This window comes from Sturnira hondurensis, unplaced genomic scaffold, assembly GCF_014824575.4.
Source record: "Sturnira hondurensis isolate 20B ecotype Veracruz unplaced genomic scaffold, ASM1482457v3 Scaffold0014854, whole genome shotgun sequence".
Classification (NCBI taxonomy): domain Eukaryota; kingdom Metazoa; phylum Chordata; class Mammalia; order Chiroptera; family Phyllostomidae; genus Sturnira; species Sturnira hondurensis.
Window position 1 is genome coordinate 9483957 of NW_028087485.1, and position 23339 is coordinate 9507295.

The following is a 23339-nucleotide window of genomic DNA, read 5'->3' on the forward strand; positions in this document are numbered from 1 at the left end:
GCCTGGGCTGCAGCCCCCTCCTCATCGCCCCTCCCCCGGGCCTGGAGCCCCTCCCCGCGCGCTTCCCCTCTCTCCCCTTCCCTCCCCTCCCTTCCCTTCTTTGCCTGTCCGGCCCTGCCCCCGCCTCCTGCGCCCACAGTCTCCGCCAGCGCCGAGCCCCCCGGAGCCGAAGCACCGCGAAGGGGCGCCGCCTGCCCCTCCCCGGCGCGCTGACAGCAGGCTCCCGGGTCCCCGCCCAGTCCCCTCTCCGGAGGGACACACCCCCGCCCCTCCTCTGCTCCGCCTGTTCCCGCCGGACCCACCGGGCGGCGGAGAGAGCGGGCGGGCGAGCCGGAGAGCGGCCGCGGCGCGGGAGGGAAGGGGAGCGCGGCAGGCCCAAAGGGAGCCGCCCGGGGCGCACGGAGCCCGCGTGCCCTCCGGGACCGCCGCGGCCAGTCCGGTATCCGTAGGCGCCGGGAGCCCGGGCAGCGGCGTACCGGGCAGAAGTGGCGGGTGGCCCCGGGGACCTTGAAAGCAGGAGAAGGAACCGGAGCCCGGACGGGATGAGAAGGTGACGCCGCCGGGGGGCGCCACTCGCTTTGTGGGGGAAGATGCTGGCCTACTGCGTGCAAGATGCCACCGTGGTGGACGTGGAGAAGCGGAGGAACCCCTCTAAGCACTACGTGAGTACTGCCCCAAACGACTCTGCAGGGGGCTTACCAGGGACCCCCGGTTCGTTACTCGCCCCTCTCTGCTGTTAAGTCCCGAGGCTAAGTGCCCCCAGGGCAGCCCTCGTTGTGGAGTTCCTTTGCGGGGCTGTGCTCTCCAGGGAGGTTTTTTCAATCCTTCCTCTACTCGCTGCCTCCCCCAGCCCCGCGTTTTCTTTTTTGGCTTTGAAATTGGCAATTGGCTGCCCTTGTCTGTTACAGCGGTGAAGTCATCTGTCCGCCTGAGCGTTGATGGGTGTTGGGGGAGCGTTCGTCAACCCTTCGCCGGCAAGCGCTGTTAGGAAAGAGCACCTTCGCGGCCCTCCCTGGGGGCTCGGGTCGCTCCCGCTCGCGCAGACCGGGATGCTTTCCGAGGCCGGCCTTGGGGAAGGAAGCCTCGCGCTCGCTCCGCGTTCGTGCTGCTCTCTGCCTCCCTAGGCCTGGGTCTGCGGGCAGAGGGAAGCCGCCGCGCCCCCCGCCCACCTCCGCCCTGAGCTTTGATTTCCTTCTTACAGTCATTGTGTCTGTCGGTGTGAGGAGAATTGTGGCTTTTCCTTTTATCCCTACTCTGGACGTGACCCTTAACCGGGTTCATTTCCTCCAAAGTGATGATCCATCTCCAGACACGAGGAGGCAAATGTTTGCTGCGGTCTCCGAGGAACGGCTGCCCCTCCCCCTTTCTTCCCCAAACTTAATGAGAAAGGGCTAAGGTTGATTGAGCCGAGCTCCGGAGGCTGTTTGGCTTGGCCGCCTTTCATCTCAGCCAGTCCTGTCCTTCCCATCCTTCGCACCTTAGGAAGTTAACTGGGTGTCCTTGACGCCTGAGGACTCCCGGCTGAGCAGCCTGTGCTCCTGTACTTGACGCAGAAGAGGCAGGCAGCCGGCGACCAAAGCAGAAGGACTGCATCTTATTTGCAAATTAAGCACTTAAAGGAGCATGTAGACTGCTCAAAGCATTAATTTTAACAATTAAAACAGGCTGTTGGTTGCTGCCTAGACTGCACATTGATCTCTGAAATGCCTTTCGTTTCCCTGTGGGGAGGGAACTGGGGTTTATGCTAATGTCAGCCTCAGGGACTCTCTCTGCCTTTGTCACCAATAGCTCTGAACTTGAGGTTTGTTACAGGAGCAAATGGGGCTGGGCTCAGGGTGGAGAAGAGGTGAACTGTGGGGGCTGGTTCCCGAGTAGGCAGAGAGGTGGGTACCCAGGGAGGACATTCCCTGACAGGGTGTAGAGTTGTTCCTTTTTCTTTTTTAAAAAAGATGTTATTTATTTATCTTTAGAGGGGAAGGGAAGGAGAGAGGGAGAGGGAGAGCAATATCAATGTATGGTTGCCTCTCGTGTGTCCCCTGCTGGGAACTGGCCTGCAACCCACACATGTGCCCTGACTAGGAATCGAACCCCAGATCCTTTGGTTCACAGGCCTGTGCTCAATCCACTGAGCTACACCATCCAGGGCATCCTTTTTTGTTATTAGGCTCAACAAGCAACTTCCTCTGCTTTTCAAGAAAGCTTTTCTGGAGGACTTAGGTCACCAGGTGGTCATCCTGCTCCAGGGACAGAAGTCCCTTTGCATTGCACATCCCAGCACTTACGATCAAGTCACCTTCCTAACTCCCCCCACACCCTGAAATGTTGCAGGCTAAGTTTTAGGGGTTCTCTTTTCTAGTCCCCAGTTAAGGTTGGTGCTGCTTTCAACAGATGGCACTCTCTGCCCTGAGACCCAGGCACGTTCTTGTCCGGCTCTGGATTTTAAGGAAAACATCAGGTCTTACCAGTCTGACCAGTGCGGTGCAAGATGACAGCTACAGGACATACTGGCAGCAGGCCAGGTGTGTCGCTCAAGCGACCAGGGACCCACTGCAGGGAGCTGAGAAGTGGTCGAGCCCTGGGGCTTTGGGTGACTTCAGGCGGGTGACTTAACTCCCCGGGGCCCCAGTTTCCTCCTTTTTGGGGCGAGGGTAATAACAGTGCCCACTGCATAGCGTGGTTGGGGGAATGAAGTGAGGTCATCCACGTAAAGCGCGTCGCCCAGTTCCTGGCACGTAACAAGCAGTCATTAAATGGTAGCTTATTTTTGGTGAGATTCCGACGAAGGCAGCACTTTTGAAAAGCAGCTATTAATGGTCTGGCAAAAGGGAAGAGAGATTTGGGGTTTTAAGATTGATAATAACTTGTTTTATGTGAAAAATACAAAAGAAGTCTTGTCCAGTTCCCCTGAAACGAGCATTTCAGAGATGTTTCCCAGGACATCTCGGTTTCTCGCATAGAAATCGACATTATGTTTGGGGCAGAGAATGATGTCACTGAATAGATGGGGTCATGTAGAGCCGTGAACTAACACTGTGGAAAGCAGTTAAAGGAGAAAGTGTCTCATGTTGTGAAGTTGTGGAGCTGGCAGGGACCCGCAGACTCATCGCGCTCAATGGCATCATTTTCCAGATGAGGACACTGAGGACCAGATGGGGTCAAGTCATTTACAGCACAGCTAGTCACAGCCCTTGGGTCTAACTGGCCTTTTGCCTATCGTGTGGATTTTGTTCATTGACATATCCTAAGTCTAGATGGGGTTCACCAGGAAGGCAATATCTGGTGGTAGCAAGAGGTCCCTACCACAACTGGGGCATAAATGCACAGTGTTTAAGGAGAAGGTACCCAGTAATAATAAAAAGTATAGGTGGGGCCCACAGCAGCAGGAGAAGCAGGTTGGGGAGGCTGTGCCTCTGAAGCGCAGGGTTTCCTTCTTTCTCGGTTCATGCACGGTGGGCACCACACTGCAGAAGGTTACGTGTCCTGGGTAAGGCGTTCTGGGTAGGGCACTCCGGTGTGGGTGGCTGGCAGGACACCCTGTGCCCAAGTCGCATATGGTCTGGCAGCCTCTGCACTGGAGAAGCATGCCTTCTTCCCACCTCTCCTCCACCGATGGTGAATTCTGAGTTTGTGTTTTGGCAAATTGCAGAACAGAGAGGTTTTATGGGATGTGCACATTAGCCGGAGGGAGCTGATGAGAGGCCTGGGGTCCAAGCGGGAAGGGCTCTGCTGGCTCCAGAACGCTGGGAACACAACACAGAGGTTCTCTCAGGACATCCAGCAAAGGGCGTGCCCTCCCCACGGTGAGGGGGAGCTGCCCGGACACGGGGGGTCTATGCTTTTGGTCTGTTTATGAAAGGCAGGCATGTGGCCTCCATCTTTCAGATGGTGCTGTCAGCCCCTGGCTTTCCTCCTCTCTGCCAAGCCCCTGCCGGGGAAGAGGTTAGGGAAGGGTGGGCAGCCCCTGCCTCAGCCAGGCTCCCTGGCATGCAGTCGTGCTCCTTTCTCAGCTTATGTGAGCTGCCCCTGGGGAGACCTTAGGTAAACTGGCTTTGGCCCCAGACCGCGTGTGTTTCAAATGATCCTGATGATGCTTGAGTGCAAACCGCACGTGTCTTCATTTGCAAGTTTTCCACGAGGCTGCGGGGCCAGGCCCACAGAATTCTTTGGGCACACATGTCTGTGCAGGTGTACGTCAAGTCACGAGCTGGTGGGAAGAAGCTTGTTCATCTAAAGCAAACAAGAAATTATTTGTTTGGCTTTGGGAGGCGTTGTGCTTTCACTCTCGTTTCCTTTCCCGATTGTTTAATTCAGACAAATACCAGTCATGAATGTTCTGATCCTCTACAGGACTCTTTAGGGAATGCAAATAACAGCCAGTGTTGGCATTTACCATCGGAGCCAAACACTTAATGTGCCTGATTTCTTGGGATCCTACCTTTCACTGAATGTACTGTAATGTGGTGTTGGTTCTTTGGTGTCTTTGTACAGATGGGTTAACTGAGTCTTGGAGAAGTTAGAGATTGCTCAGGGTTTCCTAACTGGTTAAGGCAGATCTGGTAAACTCAGGCCAGTTTACCTGCAAGGGAGGAAATGAACTTGAAATGGGGCCCTTCTCTCAGCTGGTGGGGAGACCTGCCTGAGACCTGCATGGCAGTGAGAGAGCAATGCTGGGTGGTGTTTGGAGACTGCCTCTCTGTGTGGGACGTTCACCCTGTGCCATGGAGGGAGGTCACTGTGAGGCAGGAGGAGTGGAACAAGTCCAGGATGATCCCTGGCCCTGTGGAAATAATGCATTCTCCTGCGTGAGAACATCATCACCAATCTTTCTCGGTCCTGGGAGCTGCATGTTTAGGAGCTGGCCCCAGACCTGCTCATTTCCTAGCCTGTCAGTTTTTCTCTGGGCTCTCAGAGTGTGGATCCGGCCCCACGGGAGGAAGGATGTGCAGTGGTGGTGTGGGAAGGGTCTTCTCAGGGCTGGTTCCCTGAGGGGATGAGTGGTGTGGGGCAGACTAGGGTTTGAATCCCACCTCCGGCTCTTCCTCGCTGCACAGCCTGGGGCCAGCCACACTGGGCCTCAGCTTCCTCACCTGTAGCTTCACAGAGCTCTGGGGAAACTGACCTGAGACAATTTGGGGTAAAGCTTCCACTTAGTCCCTGGTCCCCATCGTGAGCAGTCCGCACACACTAGTTTGCATCTGGCGAACCTGATCACCAAAGCACCCGAGTGCAGTCAGGACCCGATAGGTGAAGCCGAGAGAAAAGGAAAGACTGAGGCAAAAAAAGAAGGCCCAGCTGTTCACAGTCGGATGGGAAGTTGGGCTTCATGCCCCGTGGAAAACACCCAACGTACAAGAGCAACAACATGAGCGAGGAGCAGCTGTTCAGACCTGGATGGCTTCCTGGAGCTGATGTAGGGATGGCTTCCTGGTAAGTCGGGAAGGAGCAGGGATGAGCATGTGTGGGGGCAGAGGAGGAGAGGGGTGCTCCAGGAAAGAGCCAGGCCAAATAGGGTCCTGGGCCCAAGGTCAGTGCCGAACAGGGGTTAGCACGCTAGCCTGCTTTCTCTCTCTCTGCCATGCACACGAGAACAGTTTCTTCTCCTTCTCCAAGGAAGGAAATGGTCTAGGGGTGATTCACAGGTCTGACAAGGCTCCCTACTTACGGAACAAGCAACCACATCCGTCAAGGCCGTTAGAACGGGGAGCACCATTAGCCATTTATCACTGCCCTTTTAGAGCTGAGTGAGGGTTTGGGGTGGGGGGTGAATCAGGATTGGGATCACCATGTGTGGTGGCAGGCCAGGGGGAGGGGAGGGGAAGGGAAAAATAAACCTATTTGAGGTCATAGGAGACTGGTTCCAGCTCCAGAAATATAAGTGCCAGCTGCTGCATTTTCCAAAGAGATATTCCGGGCCTGGCCTGAGTTAATGGCCAGTGGAGGCTCTGAATTAGAGGAGTGTCGTTAGGACTTCTGACTTGGGGTTTGCACAGCCACCCCCTGGAAATTGCCTTCTAATTTCCTCAGCCTGAGTCACTGGCCAGACTATATTTTGGCCAGAAAATGTCTAATAGGCAACTCTGTTCTCTTAAGCCTCTTGATTAAACAAAGTAAAACAACTAATAGTATTACACATATGGTAGTTACACTTACTCCTCCTGAGTTCTGAGAATCCAGGAAAGGGATAATGGATTGGGACAGGGATCCAGGGAACAGGAAGGGCAAGGGGTGTGTGTGGGAAATGAGGTGGAGATTCTGCCTTTGGAAACAGGTTCTGAGCCAGGGCCAGAGGTTGACTCTGCCACGGCAGTTGCCAAACATAATGGAAGCATCCAGTGGGGTGACTGGCGTTTCACGAGTGGATTCCCAGAGCTGCGTGTGACTTCTCACAGCTGCTACCTGCGGTGGAGTCAGCCACAGGAAGGCAGGTGAATGGAGAGGTCAGGGGCCTGGACAGAGGACAGGGGCCAGGGAGCGTGAGCCGCCAGAAGGCCCTTCCCGTGCTCCCGAGGAACCCACAGGAGGCAAGTTACCACCTCTGCCAAGGTGCTGAGCAAGAGTCTAGGGAGTTTACGATGCACAGGAGGAGAGGAGGGCGAGAGCTCCCATATGCGCACCTGGTCCGTGCCAGGCCGTGCAGAATACACCTTTTAGAGGGGATCTTTCTGGAACTTCATAACAACCCCTTGAGGTAGGTAGGTGTTTTTATCTTCCCTTTACCCGTGCAGAAATTGAGACCAGAGAGTTTACCTGGCCCTCACTCAGTAATTCAGTGGCAAAGCCGGGGTCCTCCCTCTGGTCTCCACATCTGCATCTGCAGACTTGTCCCTTCTTCCCTGTTAGAGCCGGCCGGTCAGAGGGGGTGTGGACACAACCTCGGCATCCAGGCAGCACCACCTCGGATGCCAAGTGCGTCTGGAAGGCTATGTCATCGGAGAGCACCCAGGCTCTGGTGCCCCAGGGCTGGAACCCTGTCTCCACCATCTGTCTACTGCCATGGGACCCAGTGCAAGCTCCTTATATCTCTGGGCCTCAGTTTCCTCATCTGTAAAAACAAACACACAAAAAATGAGGGGAAAAGAGGGCTTCGCTCATAGGGTAGTGGTGAAGAGGAAATGCATTAATACAGGTCATGGATTTAGAACGGCCCCTGGCACCTATTAAGCACAACGTAGGTATTTGCCGTAGTAATTACTAAGTTTGGGAGAGGGAGAGCTCCCTGTGAACTGGAGCTTGAGGGAGTTGGCTAGAGGAGGCAGGCTTCATGATGGGCCTTGAGGAATAATTAGGATGTGGATGGCCAAGAGCAGGGTTTAGAAGGGAAAGAAGAGGGAAGGGCGTTCCAAGCAAGGGCAAAGCAAAGGAGCTGGAGGTGGAAGAAGTAGGGAAAATATGGGCGGAGCCCACGTGGGGGAGAGGGCTGAAGGGAAAGGTCAGCCAGCTTCTTAAAGCCTCAAATACAATCTGAGGGAATTCAGTTTATTGTGTAGACACCTCTGAACCTTCCTTTTCTCCCAAGGATTGTGGGGGAAAGGGAGGCAATGGCCACAATGGGGGGGCGTCTGGTGGGTTCCAGAGCTGGCCGTAGGGCGGTTCCTGCAGCCGTGGCAGAAACAGAGTTTTTTCTAGTTCTGTGTGTGTGTGTGGGGGACTCTAGATGGCAGGCGGGGACCCAAGTCCTCTCTGTTTATAGTTCTTACTCTGAGGGGTCAGACTGCCTCATAAAAGTTGATTGCACCCTGAGGTCTTGCAGAGAGAGGGTAGAGGAGGAGGAGGAGGAGGAGGAGGGGAGCAGTAAGGGCCTCAGCAGCAGAGGGAGGGCCCTGGCTGGCCCGCGAAGCAGCCGCAAAATGTCACAGCAGAGCACTTTCCATCCACATTCCCAGACACTGCAGTTTCTGCAGCACCCCAAGGGCAAGAGTGAGGAAACCCCAGTCCTTGTAGGGTCTGGGGGCTGATACTGAGCAGCTTCCTGAGGGCCCAGGATGTCTTTGAAGGGTGTTACCTGAACCAGTCTTGCTAATGTTGCCTTCTTCCATTCTCTCTGAACTTGCTTTGCTTTTAAATACAAGGCTTCAACTACCTCTTCATGGATTTGACCCCCACCACACTCCCAGATATTCCAGTAAGCCTGATTCTTTAGGGAATACCTAATGATAAAAGTCACAGCTAACCTTTCCAAATGTTTTCTCCATGTACAAGTTTTATGGAAACGCCCCAAACTGTCCCCAAACGTGTGTATTTACTGCCGGCATCCACATCGTACAGGCCAGGACACGGAGGCCCACAGAGCTGAAATGAATCGCCAGACACCGCATAGCCCATAAGCTGCATGCAGAGAGGGGCCTGCCTTGTCCGCTCAGAGACCTCACAGCCCCTTAATCACATGACACACCTGGGGAGACTGAACCCCAAGGAAATTCCACCTGAGGCCTGACAGATGGAAAGCTTCCACATGTTGCCTTCCCCACCTAGATCTCCATTTACCCATCTAGAAAACGGGCTGATTGCTTCCTTTCTGTCCTGCCTTGCAGAGGGGAGGGTGGGTGTTAAGGAAGCTTTGGGAAGTGCTGAGCCCAGAGAAAATAGCTGTGTGAAGGGTTCCTAGGTCCCCCAATCTGGATTCTTAATCGTTTGGGGAAGGGGATGCTTTACAAATGGGGGCTGTTCCAGGTCCGCAGCCCCTGCCCTGAAGCCGGCAGCCAGGGCTGGCTCAGGATTACCACATGCCCTCAGTGAAGATGGCTTCTAGAAAGCCTCCCCAGGAACCGCACTTTGCTTCTTCCCAAACCTCATTTTTTGTAAATGGGAAGAGACTGCTATTTCCAGTCCCTTCTCTCTCTGCTGTTACCTGAGGGGAGGAAGTGACATCCAGGCAGCTGAGTTAGCAAAGGGGAAACAGCTGCACTTTCTGCCTCTCCTCGCGGTGGCTTTCTGGGGCCCTTTGCTGTCATTTCCCTTTGGCTGGTGAGGAAGCCACCTTCCCCAAGCCTGGGTGGAGGTGCAGGGTGGGCTGGGCAGAACCCCTTCCTCTGTGTGTCAATGCAGCATAAATTATGCAGTGAGACGTGTGGAGTCCTCCAACCTGCCCCTGGGGTCCCTGAATCGAGAACTTCAGAAGTGGCAGAAACCGATCACTCCTCAGGTCTGACCGCAGCTCCAAGGAGGAAGGTGGGGTGCCACCCAACACTGGTAGTGTTCTAGATGGGGTGTACCAGGTGGGTTAAGGGATTGTGTAGGTGTGGGGCGTTCTCTATATTCACCCATCCCTGTGTGGCCCCTGGTAGAGGGTACTTGCTGTTGTCCTTTTTTCCAGGAATGTTCTCACGCAGGTAATGAGACTTTGACCTGTCTTACGTGAGCACCATCATAGCTACCACATACTGAATTTCTGTTTTGTGCCGGGACAGCCAGGCATCTTACTTACAATGTCTACTCTCAACACAGCCCTGAAGGCATGCATTTCTAACCCCATTTTACTCATGGAGACCGAGGTTCAGAAAGTGCAGGGTGCATTGTCAGTCAAGTACAAAGTCAGGGGTGTCTGGCCCTTACGCCCTCCACCCGTGCCTGTTCCACACCGTCTCTGTGCCTTCTTCACTTGGTCCCTCTCCAGGTCTGCTCTGGGGTAGTGGGGGCTTCTGCTGGCCCCCTCCTGAGGAACAATGTTCTTTGTTGAGAAAGCCTGCCTCGCTGCTTTCGCCCACCTAAGGGTTCTGAGCATGAAGGGATNTGGAGACCGAGGTTCAGAAAGTGCAGGGTGCATTGTCAGTCAAGTACAAAGTCAGGGGTGTCTGGCCCTTACGCCCTCCACCCGTGCCTGTTCCACACCGTCTCTGTGCCTTCTTCACTTGGTCCCTCTCCAGGTCTGCTCTGGGGTAGTGGGGGCTTCTGCCGGGCCCCTCCTGAGGAACAATGTTCTTTGTTGAGAAAGCCTGCCTCGCTGCTTTCGCCCACCTAAGGGTTCTGAGCATGAAGGGATTGTCCCAGTTGTTTGAAGTGGCTGCTTTGTAAATTCTTTCATGGTAGGCCCCATCCCGACCCAGCTTTATTCCGTTTCCTGATGGCCCAGACCCAAAGGGCTATTTTAAGGGACTTGACTGTGTGGGAGAATTTCTTTGTAACAACAGAGAGGGAGGCCTGGCTGGCCTGGCATAGTGCTGGCAGTGGGGCTCTGAGAGAGAGAAACTCCTTCCTGAATTCTGGCCTCCTGGCCTGGAGTGGATTCACTGAGCTCTCAGCACCGTGCCTGGCGCCCGGAAGGGACACCCTCACTTGTCAGTGAGGGCGGAGGTGCTGGAGGTGGCTGCCCCGGGTTTCCTGGAGCTCCAAGCCCCAGTGGGCTGCCAACCTGCTCCCTCTCTCGCAGAGTTAAGGTCTGTAGTAGAACAACGCCTGAACTTCGGTTCCAAGCCGGGATTAATTATTGACTTTAGTCATCACTCATGGGCAACTGAAGAAAGGCAGCCTCATTCTCCCGGTATTCGCAGGATGTGGCAGCCCCCTGGGCAGGGGGGTGAGTCAGAGAATGTGAGAGTGCAGCCCGAGCAGGTGCCGGGCTAGGGCGTCTCGTGCGCTGTCTCCTCTAAGCGCCACAGCAACCCTGCCCATTGTCCCTGTTTTGCAGGCCAGGAAACTGAGGCTCAGGGGGGTGCAGCATCTTGCTCTCTGTCACGTGGCAGTACATGGCGAGAAGCCAGGGTTTGAACCCAGATCTCCGCAGAGCAAAGCCTGTGTTGGTTTCACTGTGCTCCCTGGAGAGTTGATGGGTTGCTGCCCCACCCGCCTCGCCACGTGCCGGGGTTGGGCGTTCTCCTTCTTCCCCGCCTCCAGCTGGAAGCATCCACACAAGTCAGGCTAGCTGCACCTTGTCTACCCTCTCTGCTTGGGTCTGTGTGGCTGTAAGTCTCCCTCTGCCGAGGGCACCCATGGGAGCCTGGGCCCTGGTTTGTGGCTCTTCTGCAATGTGGAACATTGAGAGCACAGTGAACCCAGAAGGAGCGTTTGGAGCGGGCTTTCCCCTGTAGAGATGGCTTTATCCCCAGGAGCTTCCTGAGAGGTTGGGGGGCTAGGGAGTGCATCCTATGGGTTTCCAGATAAAAATTCAAGAGCCTGGATTAAATCCCTACTCATCTGCCTACCCCAACTGGAATTCCCTCCAGGCCCCTCCATTAGCATGTGATGTGCTTGGAGCTGGTGGCAGTGATAAGATAACAAACCTCTCTTACCCAGAAGGGGCCCCTGCAAGGTCTGGCCTCTATTTTGGGATTTAAATTTTGTTTCCCCTTGAACTCTTGTCCAGAGCCACTTCTGAAGGCCTGGCCCTTCAGAAGCTTCCGCTGCTGGGGGCTCTACATCTCGTCCTTGAGGCTAGGAGCTAGCACAGCATTGTGTTTGGGAAGAGGGGTGGTGGGAGTTTGATTAAGAGGCATTTTCAGCCTGTTGCTTGCTCAGGTTGAACTAGGCTCTGGCAGCTGGATTGAGTCCCAGAGGGGGCCTCAGGGCCAAAAGTTGGAAGTTGAGGGCAAGAGTGGGAGGGGAGGGGGGCGCTGACGGCCTCTGGTAGATGGGCTGTGGCTCTGAAGCCTCTTACTGACTTGTTTCACTTGGTCAAATTTCTTTACCTTCATGGGCCTCACTTTTCTAATCTGTAAAGTGGGAATAATTATAATACTACCTAGCCCATATAATCGTTACTCTACGTATTGGGCTTGGCACATGACAGCTGTTCAATAAATGACAGCAACTGTTTCCATCATTAGCCAGGCCATCCTTCATGGTTTTGCTGCCAGCTCCTGGAACTTCAAGATTTATCATCTTATAATATTTCCTGTTATAAATTTGTATATTCAGTATTTTTACCTCTCATGTAACACTTATCAAGAGTGGCATTGGATTGGTCAGCAAGCCTGTGTTTAGAGTGCCTGGTTGATGGAATAGCCTCTTGAGGGATGGACCTGGATCTGATACTTATTCATTCATTCATTCATTCATTCATTCAATCATTCAGTCAGTCAGTCAATCAGTCAACATCTGGATGCTTACTATGTGCCAAGCACTGGGAGCACAGCAGGACAGATAAAAACCTCTGCCCTGTGGAGCTGATATTCTGTAGGGGCAGGGAAACAACAAACAAACAAACGAGATGGGTAGCATGTACAGTGTGTCGGACGGGGTGGGTGCTGCGGAGAAAACGAAGCAGGGTGAGAGGGGCAGGGTGTGATGGGAGTGGCGGGAGCCACTGTGCCACTTTCTAGAGTGTGGCCCGGAACAGCCCCCTGTACAGTGACTTTGGAGGGAGATCCGAGGGAGTGAGGCACGTGGACTTTGGGAGCAAATGCGATTGCGGGAGAGGAACAGCAAGTGCCACGGCCCTGAGGTAGGGCTACGCCTGGCCTTTTAGGGAGAAGCAAGGAGGCTGGTACGGCCGAGTGGAGTGAGCAGTGAGAGAGCCGTGGGCCTCGGGGTCAGAACGGGAGGGAGGAAGTCAAGTTGGGCGTTGAATCTCTCCCAGGACAGAGAAAGGTGCTAGACTCAGCGGTCAGGCCTCCTCCTGACTTGCCGAAGGTGGAGTCTGGCCAAAACATTGCTGGGGAGGCGATTCTGGGAACTCTGCTGGGGGTTTCATCCTGACTCCCCGAGGTGCTCTCTGGGGAAGTGCGGCCTCTGTCAGCAGCGTCATGGATAAGAACTCCAGGACCCAAACACAGGACACGTATTAGAGAATGTCACTAGGCGAACATTAGTTCTGTACCTGCCGTGTGCGGGGAGCCATGCTGCAAGCAGTCCCTCCTGCACAGGCAGCACCCACCGCATCTCTCCATCTTGAACGCGCCTCCCCCATGCTGGCAGGAGGGCTGGGTTGCCTCGGCCCTTGACCTGTGAAACATATCCATGGATGAAGAAGGCTTTATTCTACTGAGAGCCCTACCTCCCATCCCACTCTTATTTTTGTTTAAAAGGACCAAGTTTAGCTTTTGACTTAAAGCTGCAGAAAACTGGCTTTTTGAAATTTAAAATATGTATGTATTCCTATGGATAGAGTATTGTAAATGGTGTTTAGACTCTCAGGCCAATCCACCAAAACCGTTCTCTTCCATTGAGCAGATGGAATCCTAGCACCGAGGACTAGCTATCTCTAGTTTCCTGCACGATGGGCCTGCCTGGGAAACTAAACCCTGTAACATCCAGGAGAACTGTCTTTTAGTGTTCACAGTTGAGAAGGAGCCTTCCAGGCTAAATGATGGTAATAGTAATAATAGCAGCATTAATCGTGTGCCAGCCACCCTTCTAAGCACCTTATTTGTTTAACCCTCAACATAACCTAATGAGGAAAGCCGTGTTGTGGTCTTGACGGGGAGACAACAGGGCCACAGAGAAGTAAATTTATCAAAAGTCGTAAGCTAGGGGGAGGGGGGTCAGAGCTAGGCAGGGGGTCTCCAGAGTCCTTCAGGAAGCTTCCTGCTTCCCGGCCCTCCAGGGAATCCTGCCGGCCAGCCTTGCCATGGCCCAGGCTGTCTGGACACCTTATGTGCGGGGATCCTGGCCATGAGGTGTCCACCACCAGTGTGGAGTTAACAAATGTCAGAGTCCGGGAACCAGAGCCGGGGTGGCAGACAGGAGCAGCCCTCCTTTGTTCCCGAGGCAGGAAAAGCCATTTGCTCCTGGAACCTGACACCGCAGGGGGTGGGTTTGCTGTGTTGGTTGTCTTCCTAGGCCATTCACAAGTCCAGCGCAGGGGGCTGGGGAGGGGGGCGGGTGGGAAACAGTGTGTTTGTTGGTAGAGGCCAGATTAGCCTGTCTGGCGAGATGTTTCTGACACCTAGACGGTTCAGCTCTCGGCAAAGCCCAGCAGGTGCCTGGGGCTGCTGCTTCAGCTGGGAGGGGGCACCCTCCCCACCCTGCCTCCTTCAGTTTATGTTGGAATGAGGTGGGTCCTACCCAGTCCTCCCCTCTTCCTGCCCCCCAAAATAACCCAGCAGCTGTGGGCTACACAGTCCCTGTCTGCTGCCCGTCTGTCAACAGCCCTTGGCACTTGCTTGGTCCTGCCCCGTTGGGGTTTAATGGCATGGGGTATTGGGTCCTTCGGCTTTGCCCTATGGTGCCTGCCTTGCTGGCCAGCTGGCATGCCCACTTCCAGGCAGCGCTGGCTTGTTGACCACCCATTGGCACTGTCAGAAGGGCCGCTCTGCACGTCCCTGTGGTAGTCACCAACTCAGGCTCCAAAGTTCGACGTCCTGGCTCCGCCACTAAGCTGGTGACCTGGGGAGCCAGCGTAACTCCGAGCCTCAGTTTCCTTCTGGGTAAAATCAGATCATGGTATCTGTACCACATGGGTCTTGAGGATGAAGACCAGTGCCATCGTGGAGCTGGAGTGGAGCCATTGAATCCCAGCTTTGCCGCTCAGGAGCTTTGGGACCTTGGGGGAGGTGCTGCAGCTTTCCAGACCTCGGTTTTCTCATCTCTACAGCGTGGGTGAGAAGAGCATATCCCAGGCTGGCGCTGAGGATTAAGTGGGTTATCCAGTAAAGCCAGGCAGAGCGAGAGAGCTCAATGAATGGAATAGCGTGTGCTGCCCCCAGCAGATAAGGCAGAACATCCCCAAAGGATCTTCCTCGGGTGCATTAGCTGAGAGATGACAGGATTACTCTTCCCCTAACCTGACTTCGGGGTCTGTGTGGCTGAGCTAATTTGCTTGGCTTTGTTTCTAGCCTATGGTCAGAACTCCCTCTCTTAAGGGGCTGGGTGGTGGTACAATTGGTTATAAGGCAGGATGGAGGCACAGAAAAGGAGAGCTGGATTTCTGTTCCCCTTGGCTCAGGTTCTGCTGATGTAATCAGTGGAAAGAAGACCGTGTCTGCCTGCCGGCCAGCCAGGACAGCCTTCAGCTGGTGGGCAGACCCCCTGGGGGTCAACAGTTACCTCTGCTGATGTGTGAGCCCCAGGGTGTTCTTCATATGATCTCCATGACCTCCCCGTGGGCCAGCTCACCTTGGCTTCTCCCTGGCTCCATACTCTGCGGAACTCTGTTTTCTTTGACTTTTTTTTTTTTTGCGTTTACCCTCCCTTTTGGAAAGATTCTCCTGGGAACCCCCATTAGTGCATCTAGACTGAAAAGTCATCATTCTAAAAAAAAATAATAAAGCACTAGACCCTAATTGTGTTGGGCCACAGTGCCAGGTGCCACTGTTCGTGTCCCCCTTCGGCCCCCCAGTAAGGACACCCTCACTCAGGAGAGAGCACATGCCCTATGTCCCCAGGAACCTGACCCTTTAAGAGAGGTATCTGGGCATGCTGTTCCCTCACCTCCTCACTGCCTTTGTCAATCCGTGCCCAAGGAAGGAGGTCAGTGGCAGCTCTCTCCCCAACATTCGGGGATGTGGCCTTCCAAAGGTGAAGACAGTGGAGCGCACACTTTACAGGGGAACGTAGCACCAAGTACAGCTTCGGGGCTCTGCAACCAGATTGCCTACATGCAAATTTCAGCTCTACCATTTGTTTCTGTGTGACTTTGGGCAAATCACTTAATCTCACTTCTGTAAAGTGGTGATGATAACAGTACCTTCCTGGTAGGATTTCTGGGAAGATTACATGAGATAATGAGGCTAAAAACACTTACAATAATGCCTGCGGCAGAGCTGGGGCCACCTAAGTGTCACTGTTGTTACCAAGGCCGGCATAGGTGGAGTCAGCCAGGGCCTTTGGGGCCTGAGGGATATGTATTTAGGATTGAGAGGCCCTCTCGCAGCTTGGTGCTGGTGACAGCGGCATCTTGGATGGCGCTTGTGCACATTCTAGAGGAAAGGAGTGTAAAGATTCAGACACAACGACCCCACCATTTCCTAGTGGAGTTAAGCCTCTCAGCTCCCTGTGCCCATGACTCCCATGTAGGGTCACTGTGAGAACTCAGTGCCACGTGAAGTGTCCAGCAGCCACTGTCCTTCGTGGTGGCCATTTAAGTAGCTGCGAGGCTTGGCAAGGAGACCAGGAGGATGGTCGGTGGGCCCCAGCCTGATGTCTCTGGCTGGGAGCCTGGAATGACACCCTTTTCCGTTACGCTCTCTTCTCGCCCGTGCTGAGCAGCCTCTGGGTGTGTGTGTTGTGGCAGGACTGCCCTTCCAGAGGGGGACGCACCTTCGGTTGGTATCGGCACAGATGTTACCTCTGCCTCTGAGCGACTCTTCGGAAAGCGATGGGGGTCTCCTGCCTGTTTCACAGATGAGGAAAGGCCTGGAGAAGCACACAGCTTCTAAGTGTGGACGACACGGCTGTTGCCCTGCCGCATGTCCCCTGGACTTACCCGAGTTTACCTGCAGCAGTTCCACTGATACTGTATCCCCACCTCCCACGCTCGCCCCTCCTCACTCCTCTCCCCTCCCCATCCTGCTGTGAGAGGGCTCTCCTCCAGCCCTGTGGCGCCATGGAAGTTTGCTCTGCCCCAGCAGGTGCACCTGACGAAGGGGCAGGGGAGGTGAGTTGTCCTTCCAGGGAGCTGCCTTCAAGAAGTGGGCGTGGGGCTTGTGTCCTGACACCTGCTCTCGAGAGGAGGATTCTGAGGCAAGTTCCAGCCAGAAGCTCAGAGGAAAAGAGCCGCAGATGTCCACAGAGGTAACCTGCTCATAAACACACGCTTTACCAGCTTATACCCTTTCCTGGCCTGACTTTCTGTACTTCCTCACTTGGATTGACTGGAATCAGCTCCCTAATAAACAGCCTCCACCCAAGGCCTTGTCTGACTGTCTGCTTTGGGACGAACCTGAACCATGGTCGTGAACTTCCCAGCATGCTGCGGAGCACCTGAAAACCTCTGTCTGTGACTCAGTCCCCCAGACCATGCCGTCTTTCTGGAGGTTTCTGGGGCACCTGTTTTAGAGGAGTCAGAAAAGAGCCTGTTTGATGCAGGTCGGGTTTTTTAGGTGAGAAGAGGGCAATTTCCGGAGCGAATCAAAATGGACAGGACTGAAGAATAGTTGATCAATACGAGAGTTTCTAGGGGCCCATCAGAGAAGGAGCGAGTCGATGTAAACGAGACCGAGAGGAGCCGGGCCTCGGCAACGTGGGAATCTGACCTGATGTAGACTTGCCCCAGGAAAGAAATAAACAGGGGACTTACAAACAGAAGTTGAGAATCTTTAGCCTTCACAAGTCAGGCTTGGGGGGAGCCGAGTAAACGTCTGAGGAAACGGAGGCTGGGGAGCCTGGTGTCTGTGTCCAGGCGCGAGGAGACGTTTGACCAAGAGACTGTTGTTTGTCATAAAATTTCTGTGTGTATCTGCCTGCTATAGTCAGGCTAGTTGGCAGGAAGTTGGACATTGTTACCCTTAAAGGTTCTTGTGACATTGTTTGAAGTTATGGAGAGAGTGGTGTCCTTACAGATGGCAAGAACATCTTTAAGAAAATAAAGGGAGAAAAGGAGGTGTGTGTGTGAGATTGGAGGCAGCCATGATTGGGCGGTGTGTTCAGATCTGAGGGGTGTGTGTGCATGAGTGTGGAGTGCCTGGGTCACTGGGGCTGTGCTGTGTACCTGTGTGTTGGCAGGTGTTTGGGTGTGGTATCTGTGAATGTGTGTTTAGAGGGTGTGTTTACTTGTGTGTGTTTGGGTGTGGTATGTTGTGTGTGTGGGTGGTCTGTTTGGAGAAGTGAGAGTATATGTGTGTGTGTGTGTGTGTGTGTGTGTCACATGCTGTCGGGTCATTGTCGCTCTGACATAATCCTCAGGCCATAGTTTATCCTTGAGATGTCCTTACAGTCAGGCTTGAGGGTCCAAGAATACTTAGATTCTAGTAGAAGTGGTCTCACAGACCCTCACCATAACTATTTAAAAACTTTCCTCCAGTGCCTCCTCTGTGCCAGACCTCATTTCACTCGCACGTCAGATTGTGTTTCTCCCATTTTGTAGGAAAGGAAACTGGGGCTCAGAAAGGTCAGGTCACTCTCTCACTCACGGTGACACAGTGAGGAAGCGGCAGAAGTGGATTGGACCAGACTTCTAACTCCCGTCTTCTCCTTCCCCGACCCACACGTGGCGAGCTGGTGCGGGGGGTCGTCCTGTGGTTTTGCGCCTGCAGAAAGGCCACTTGCTCTGAAACATTCCTTCTAGCTTCAGCGGAGGCCTGGTAGCAAGTGTGGGGGCAGGAAGCCCGCGAGGCTGGGCTGTGTGAAGCAGGCTGGTGTGGGCGAGTCCAGAGGACCTGCCTCCAGGAAAAAGCTGGGACCCAGAGTGGGGTGAAGATGGACGAGGAACTGCAAGAAAGCACGGGAAGAATTGAAGAGGGGCCTGGAGGGAGCTGGGGAAGTCCTTGAGTTCTGGGCCTCAGGGAGAGGTGACTGTAAACGTTTCCGTTGGGTAAGGAACCTAACGCCTAACTGATTTCCCAAGAGCACACATCAGTCTCCCTTCTGTTCTGCCATGGAAAGGTCACCTGTCCAGGTGTGTGGGGAGGGGCCAATGCTGATCTGTCAGTGTTAGCTGTTAAGTGGTTTAATCTTTAATAGAAAGATGAGCAGAGGAACAGGCCTTTCCAGTCGGGATTCCTGGAAAGAACAGAGAGAGCCAGGACATTTCCTTAGTGAGTTCTTGGTTGACAGAGGCAGGGGGCCATGGATTGCCTGGCTGCTCCTGCCCACGGGAGCCCACATCGGAGTGGGAAGTCCCACCGAAGCTGCAGCCCCAGACAGGCCCTGCATGGGGCATTGGGGATTTACCCATGGGGCTCAGGTAACCATTGGCTCCCAGAGTTGCAGGGAGAGGGCCCCCTGGTACCCAGCCCAGCTTAGTGGATCCAGCTCCACTAAGCAGGCAGCTCCAACAGTTCGGGCCAGTGCCCCCAGTGCCTGCAGGGGTGACCTCTGCCCTGCCACGTGCACCTAACATCAGCCAAGGTGAACCCTGGGAAGTAGGAAGACTCATGCAAGTCAGCCTGAGCAGCAGGAATTCTCAAAACTGTCTTCCGTCCGATAGGTTCCCAGCCTTAATAATATTAATATTAGGTGTTCACCCTTATGCATTTGTTTGGCTCTCTGCTGATGTGGATTAGGATGTGGTGTGGAGCGGTAGTTGCAGGTGTGTTGGAGTCCACCACAGCCGTGTGACACTGGACAAATGATCTAATCTTCCTGAGCCTCAGTTTCCTCGCCTGTAAAATGGGGGTAACAGAAGGAGCACAAACTCCTAGAGTTGGTGGCTGTCGTAGGAGCAGTATTAATGGATTTTCTCCCCTGCCCTACCACCGTGGAGCTAGTTGAGGCTGGTGTTACTGAAATTCTCTGAAGTTTATTCCCGTCTCTTCCTCCGGCCTGGTGAGCAGTGTGGGGGAAGGGTGGAAACCATGCAAAGCCTTCACAGACTGGTCCTCCAGGGATTCCCCTTCCGGGAAGGGATGGGGAGAGAAACAAAAAAGCATCTTTATTTGTTTTTTAATGTTGACTAATTCTGTAGCCCTCTTACTGGTTTCTGGTGACAGTCGCTGGGTTTCTGGTCAGGCTGCCTTCCCTCGAGATGCAGGGTCATGAGACTTCTCTCTTGGGGGCAGTTCATGAGGAAGCTGCCGAGTGCTTTGGAGTTCAGACTGCGTTTATTTCTCTTCTGGCTAGAGCTGGCCCAGTGCAAAACTGGTGAATCTGTTAGGAGGCGTTCAGCTGCTGGTAACAAAATCCCACCCACACCTGTCTTAACCACACGGAGATTTATCATCATGCTTTCAAGGCAGTTCACAAGTACAGAGTAAGGAATTCTAATCTTAAAAAAACTATCTTATGAACATTTACATTGTTTCCAACTTTTTCCTTTTCTTTTTTTGCCATTGTACATAGTGTGGCCCTAAACATATGTCTTTGGGAAGTTGGGCTATAATTTTTGTAGGACAAAATTGTTGAAGTGACATTGATGCGTAAACAGCCCACATAGGAGTGCAGCTTACCTGTCCGATGCCTTGGTGGAGAGCGTTGTGCGTATTCAACAGGGCGTGGCTGTTCCCTTGGAGTGGAACCCCGCTGCTGTTTTCAGCTGACAAATCATTTCCCTCCCTGTTCCCCCCTTTAGCCCCGACTCTAGCTTAGCCCCTCTGTCTGGGGTTCCCTCAGGGGTCTCCGCCCTTGTGGTCAGTCCAGCTCCCAATGGACCTGGCAGATGCACCCCAGAGTACTGCTTGAGTGGGGTTGCTTTCTTGCTCCATGGCTCCCTATGGCTTGGCAGATTAAATTAGCCTCTGCTAGGAGTGTAGGGCTGGAGCAGGGCGGGAGGCCTGGGCGAGGGAGTGACAGCAAGACTCTCCTTGCCCTTGTAGAACTGCAGTCAGAGAGAGAGACCCTTCCCCCTTCCCCATGAGCTAGCTAAGTAGCATGAAGATGGCTCTGTGGAGATAGGACAGCAGATGGCATGGAAGGTTTTGGAAGGGAATTAAGTATTCACTTTAATGGGAGGGGTTGAAGTGTCCTCGGTTCCCCGAGGACCTGGTGTGTGTGCACATGGGTCCGTGTACACGTGTACCCACACCCGTGAGCACGCGCATATCTGCTTTAGTGGGCCACTGACTGAGTGCTTTTTCTCCTCCCATTCAATTCTCACAACCAGGTGAGGGAGGTGTTAACTCATCGCCATCTTACCAAAGAGGGAAGAGACTTAACTTAGCCAGGGTAGCAGAGCCCGTGCTTGGTGGGGCTGGGCGTCAGCGCCAGGCCTCCTGGCCTCCTGAAGTGTGTGCCCTTGATCCTTAGGTGCCTGAAGGAGGAAAGAAGGAAAGGTAGGCTGTCCCTGGGGAGGCAGGGACAGAGCAGGCAGATGACGGGGGGCAGTGAGGGGCCCAGGTGTGGCAACTTGGGGCACTAGGCGAGACGGGTTACAGGGCTGGAATGTGGAGCTTGGGAGTTCAGACGTCTCTGCGAGCGCATGGAGCCTCTGGAGGTGTTGCTTGACACGACCCAGTGTGTGTTTAAGGATGAAACCCCACACGGGGTGTGAAGGATTGATGGAACCCAAGAGACCCGAGGAACCCGGAAGACCAGCTGGGAGGTGATGGCGGCATGGTGCAGTCTCATCTGATGTGTGTGGGTCGGGTTCTCAGGTCAGCCAGGAGGGTCCCCGTTACCTTTAAAAATCTCTCAAATGGCCCAGCCAGTTCAGTGTCGGGGGCGCTTTGTATTGACTCTGTGCAGCCTGAGAACTGCTGAACTTGATTAAAAGATACACAAAAGGCAAGTCCGTAGCCTGCACCCAACCAGTCTACCTGTCACCTGGTGGGGAAGGTGGGGCCTCAGGGTTGCAACCTGCCTGCCGGCTGACTCCATTCCGCTTTACATTGAGCCTCCTTGACCGGCAGGGACAGACCCAGAGAGTGAAGTCAGCACCAGAGGGCTGTGACTCCAGGCAGCTGCGGGTGGAAATTTGGTTCTCCCCATTCCCTCACCTCCTTGGTTTGCCCTTTCCCACTCCCTGAATGAAGGTGTTTCCCCAGTCCTCCTGCTTCTGTTTTCTCCTCTGTCCTCTTTTGCTCTGGACCCTCTCTTCTGTTTACTCTGTGGTCTCTGGGCAGGTCTGTGTCCCCAGCGGGACCTTCTCCTGTCCCCGGCCAGTCAGTACCTTCTCACCAAGGACAGACCCTCCCTCCCCACCCACCTCACCTTACTCCCTGACTGCCTGGTCTTTATGTTAATGGCACCGCCAACTTTCCAGTCCCCAGAGTCCAGATCTGTGTGTGACTTTTGACTCTTCTCCCCCAATATTCATTTGGATTCTGTGTCCTTTTGACCAGTGCAGTGGTTCACCCACTCCACACCCAGAGGCCTATTCGATATTCACTGAGGCTGACACGGGGGCGGGACCCAAAGTTCATGTCATTTTCAAAGCTTCGCGGGAGCTTCTGATGCTGAGCCAAGTGCTGGAACTATGGCTCAGGTCTCATAGATTCATGAGCTTTTCATTTCCATTTTGTACCCCTCTCTTCATGACCCTCGCTCTAGGTCCCATGGCAGCTGAGATGGGCTTCTGCAGGTCACTGCAGCCAACCTAGACCAGGGCGGTCACCTTTTGGTCACCCAGCATCTCTCTCTGCACCTTTGCTCAGCCATTTTCGTTGCCTGGAAAGTGTTGCCTACTACCGAAATCCCTTACGGCTTGTCTCAGGTGTGTCTTCTAAAGGGCCTTCCAGGTTTATCTCAGGCATTCGGGCTTTCTCTACTTGCGTCCTGTAATAATTTTTCGTGTATAGATGCCTTCTCTCTGCAAGATTAATTGAACAAGTGTATATGGGGCCCTGTCCCAGGTGCATAGGGTGAGGAGAGGGTGGGCAGGGTCCTCTTCTTGAGCTGCAGGCTCCGTACTGGGTGCTAAGTGAGCCCCAGCCTTGCTAGGACAGGGCTCTGGTGCACCCTGAGTGTAACTCTGTTACCGTTTTCTGCTCCCACCTGGCACTGTGGCCTTTTCTTCTCAGAAGAGTAGGTAGCATGTTGATTTTTCTGACCTCAGGTACAGCAAGTTGAGTTAGTCATATTTTTTCAATTCGTCGCCCATTGTCATCATTGCAAAGCGCTCCTCCTGCTTTACTTTTATTTTCCCCCTTCATCCCTATTCCTCACTTCTACTCCTTTTTCCCCTGTGCATCCACTCTAACCTGTTTAATGTAAACACACGCATCCCCCCAAAAGATGCTCTGTTGTTGGTGTGTGCGGTTTGCACCTAATCTGCATTCGTATTGTGCTGTAGCTTTTGTTGGGTAATTTCCCTTTTTACTCCATGATTTGTTTTTAAAACTTGTCGATGCTGTTGTGTGCACCCGTGGCTGCTGACTGCTGCAGAGAGTTCCAGAGTGTCATCTGGCTCCGGCGACTTACTCACCCCCCCTCTCAGTGATGCTAAGGTTGCTCCCAGAGCTCTCTACCGTGAACACTGCCGCAGCCAACACCCTGTAGACTGCACTCCGGGTGGACCGCAGCAATCTCTCCAGTGCGTACACCCTGGAGGAGGAGTGCTAGGGCCCAGGGCACGTTCTGGGCCCTGTGGATGCTGCCATGTTGCTGCTCAGAACGGCTGCACAGTTTATTCAGTGACCAGCAGGGAACTAGGGTCCCCTCTCCCAACACCCTCACCAACACTTGGGACTCTCCAGAAGGAGTGGGTCACTTTCCTCTCTCCTTCCAGAAAGGACCCGCCAGGCCGTTGGCACTTCTTCCCAAGGACCAATCCAACTGAGGTTGGAAGACGTGGTGAATTTTAATGTCTTCATATCATTCCTTCCTGGCCTGTCTCCCTTGCTTGTAATGAAAGTTCTTTTCATAATTCCCTACCCAGTTTTTACTAATGGGACCAGAAACCTAAAACCTCCCTCCATTATCTTAAGAACTCAGCC

General features: G+C 53.9%; 1 protein-coding gene across 2 annotated transcripts in view; it reads left to right on the top strand.

The window, feature by feature from the left end:
• The first annotated feature begins 246 nt into the window (after positions 1-246).
• Positions 247-23339, top strand: part of SH3PXD2A (SH3 and PX domains 2A) — a 225695-nt gene continuing 202602 nt past the window's right edge. Inside the window, exon 1 of one of the 2 annotated variants that reach the window (XM_037064009.1) lies at positions 247-662. In XM_037064009.1, coding sequence (XP_036919904.1) covers positions 591-662 — 72 coding nt within the window. In that variant the 5' untranslated portion in view covers positions 247-590. The remainder of the gene's footprint in view (positions 663-23339) is intronic. The other variant, XM_037064010.1, reaches the window with a different exon arrangement.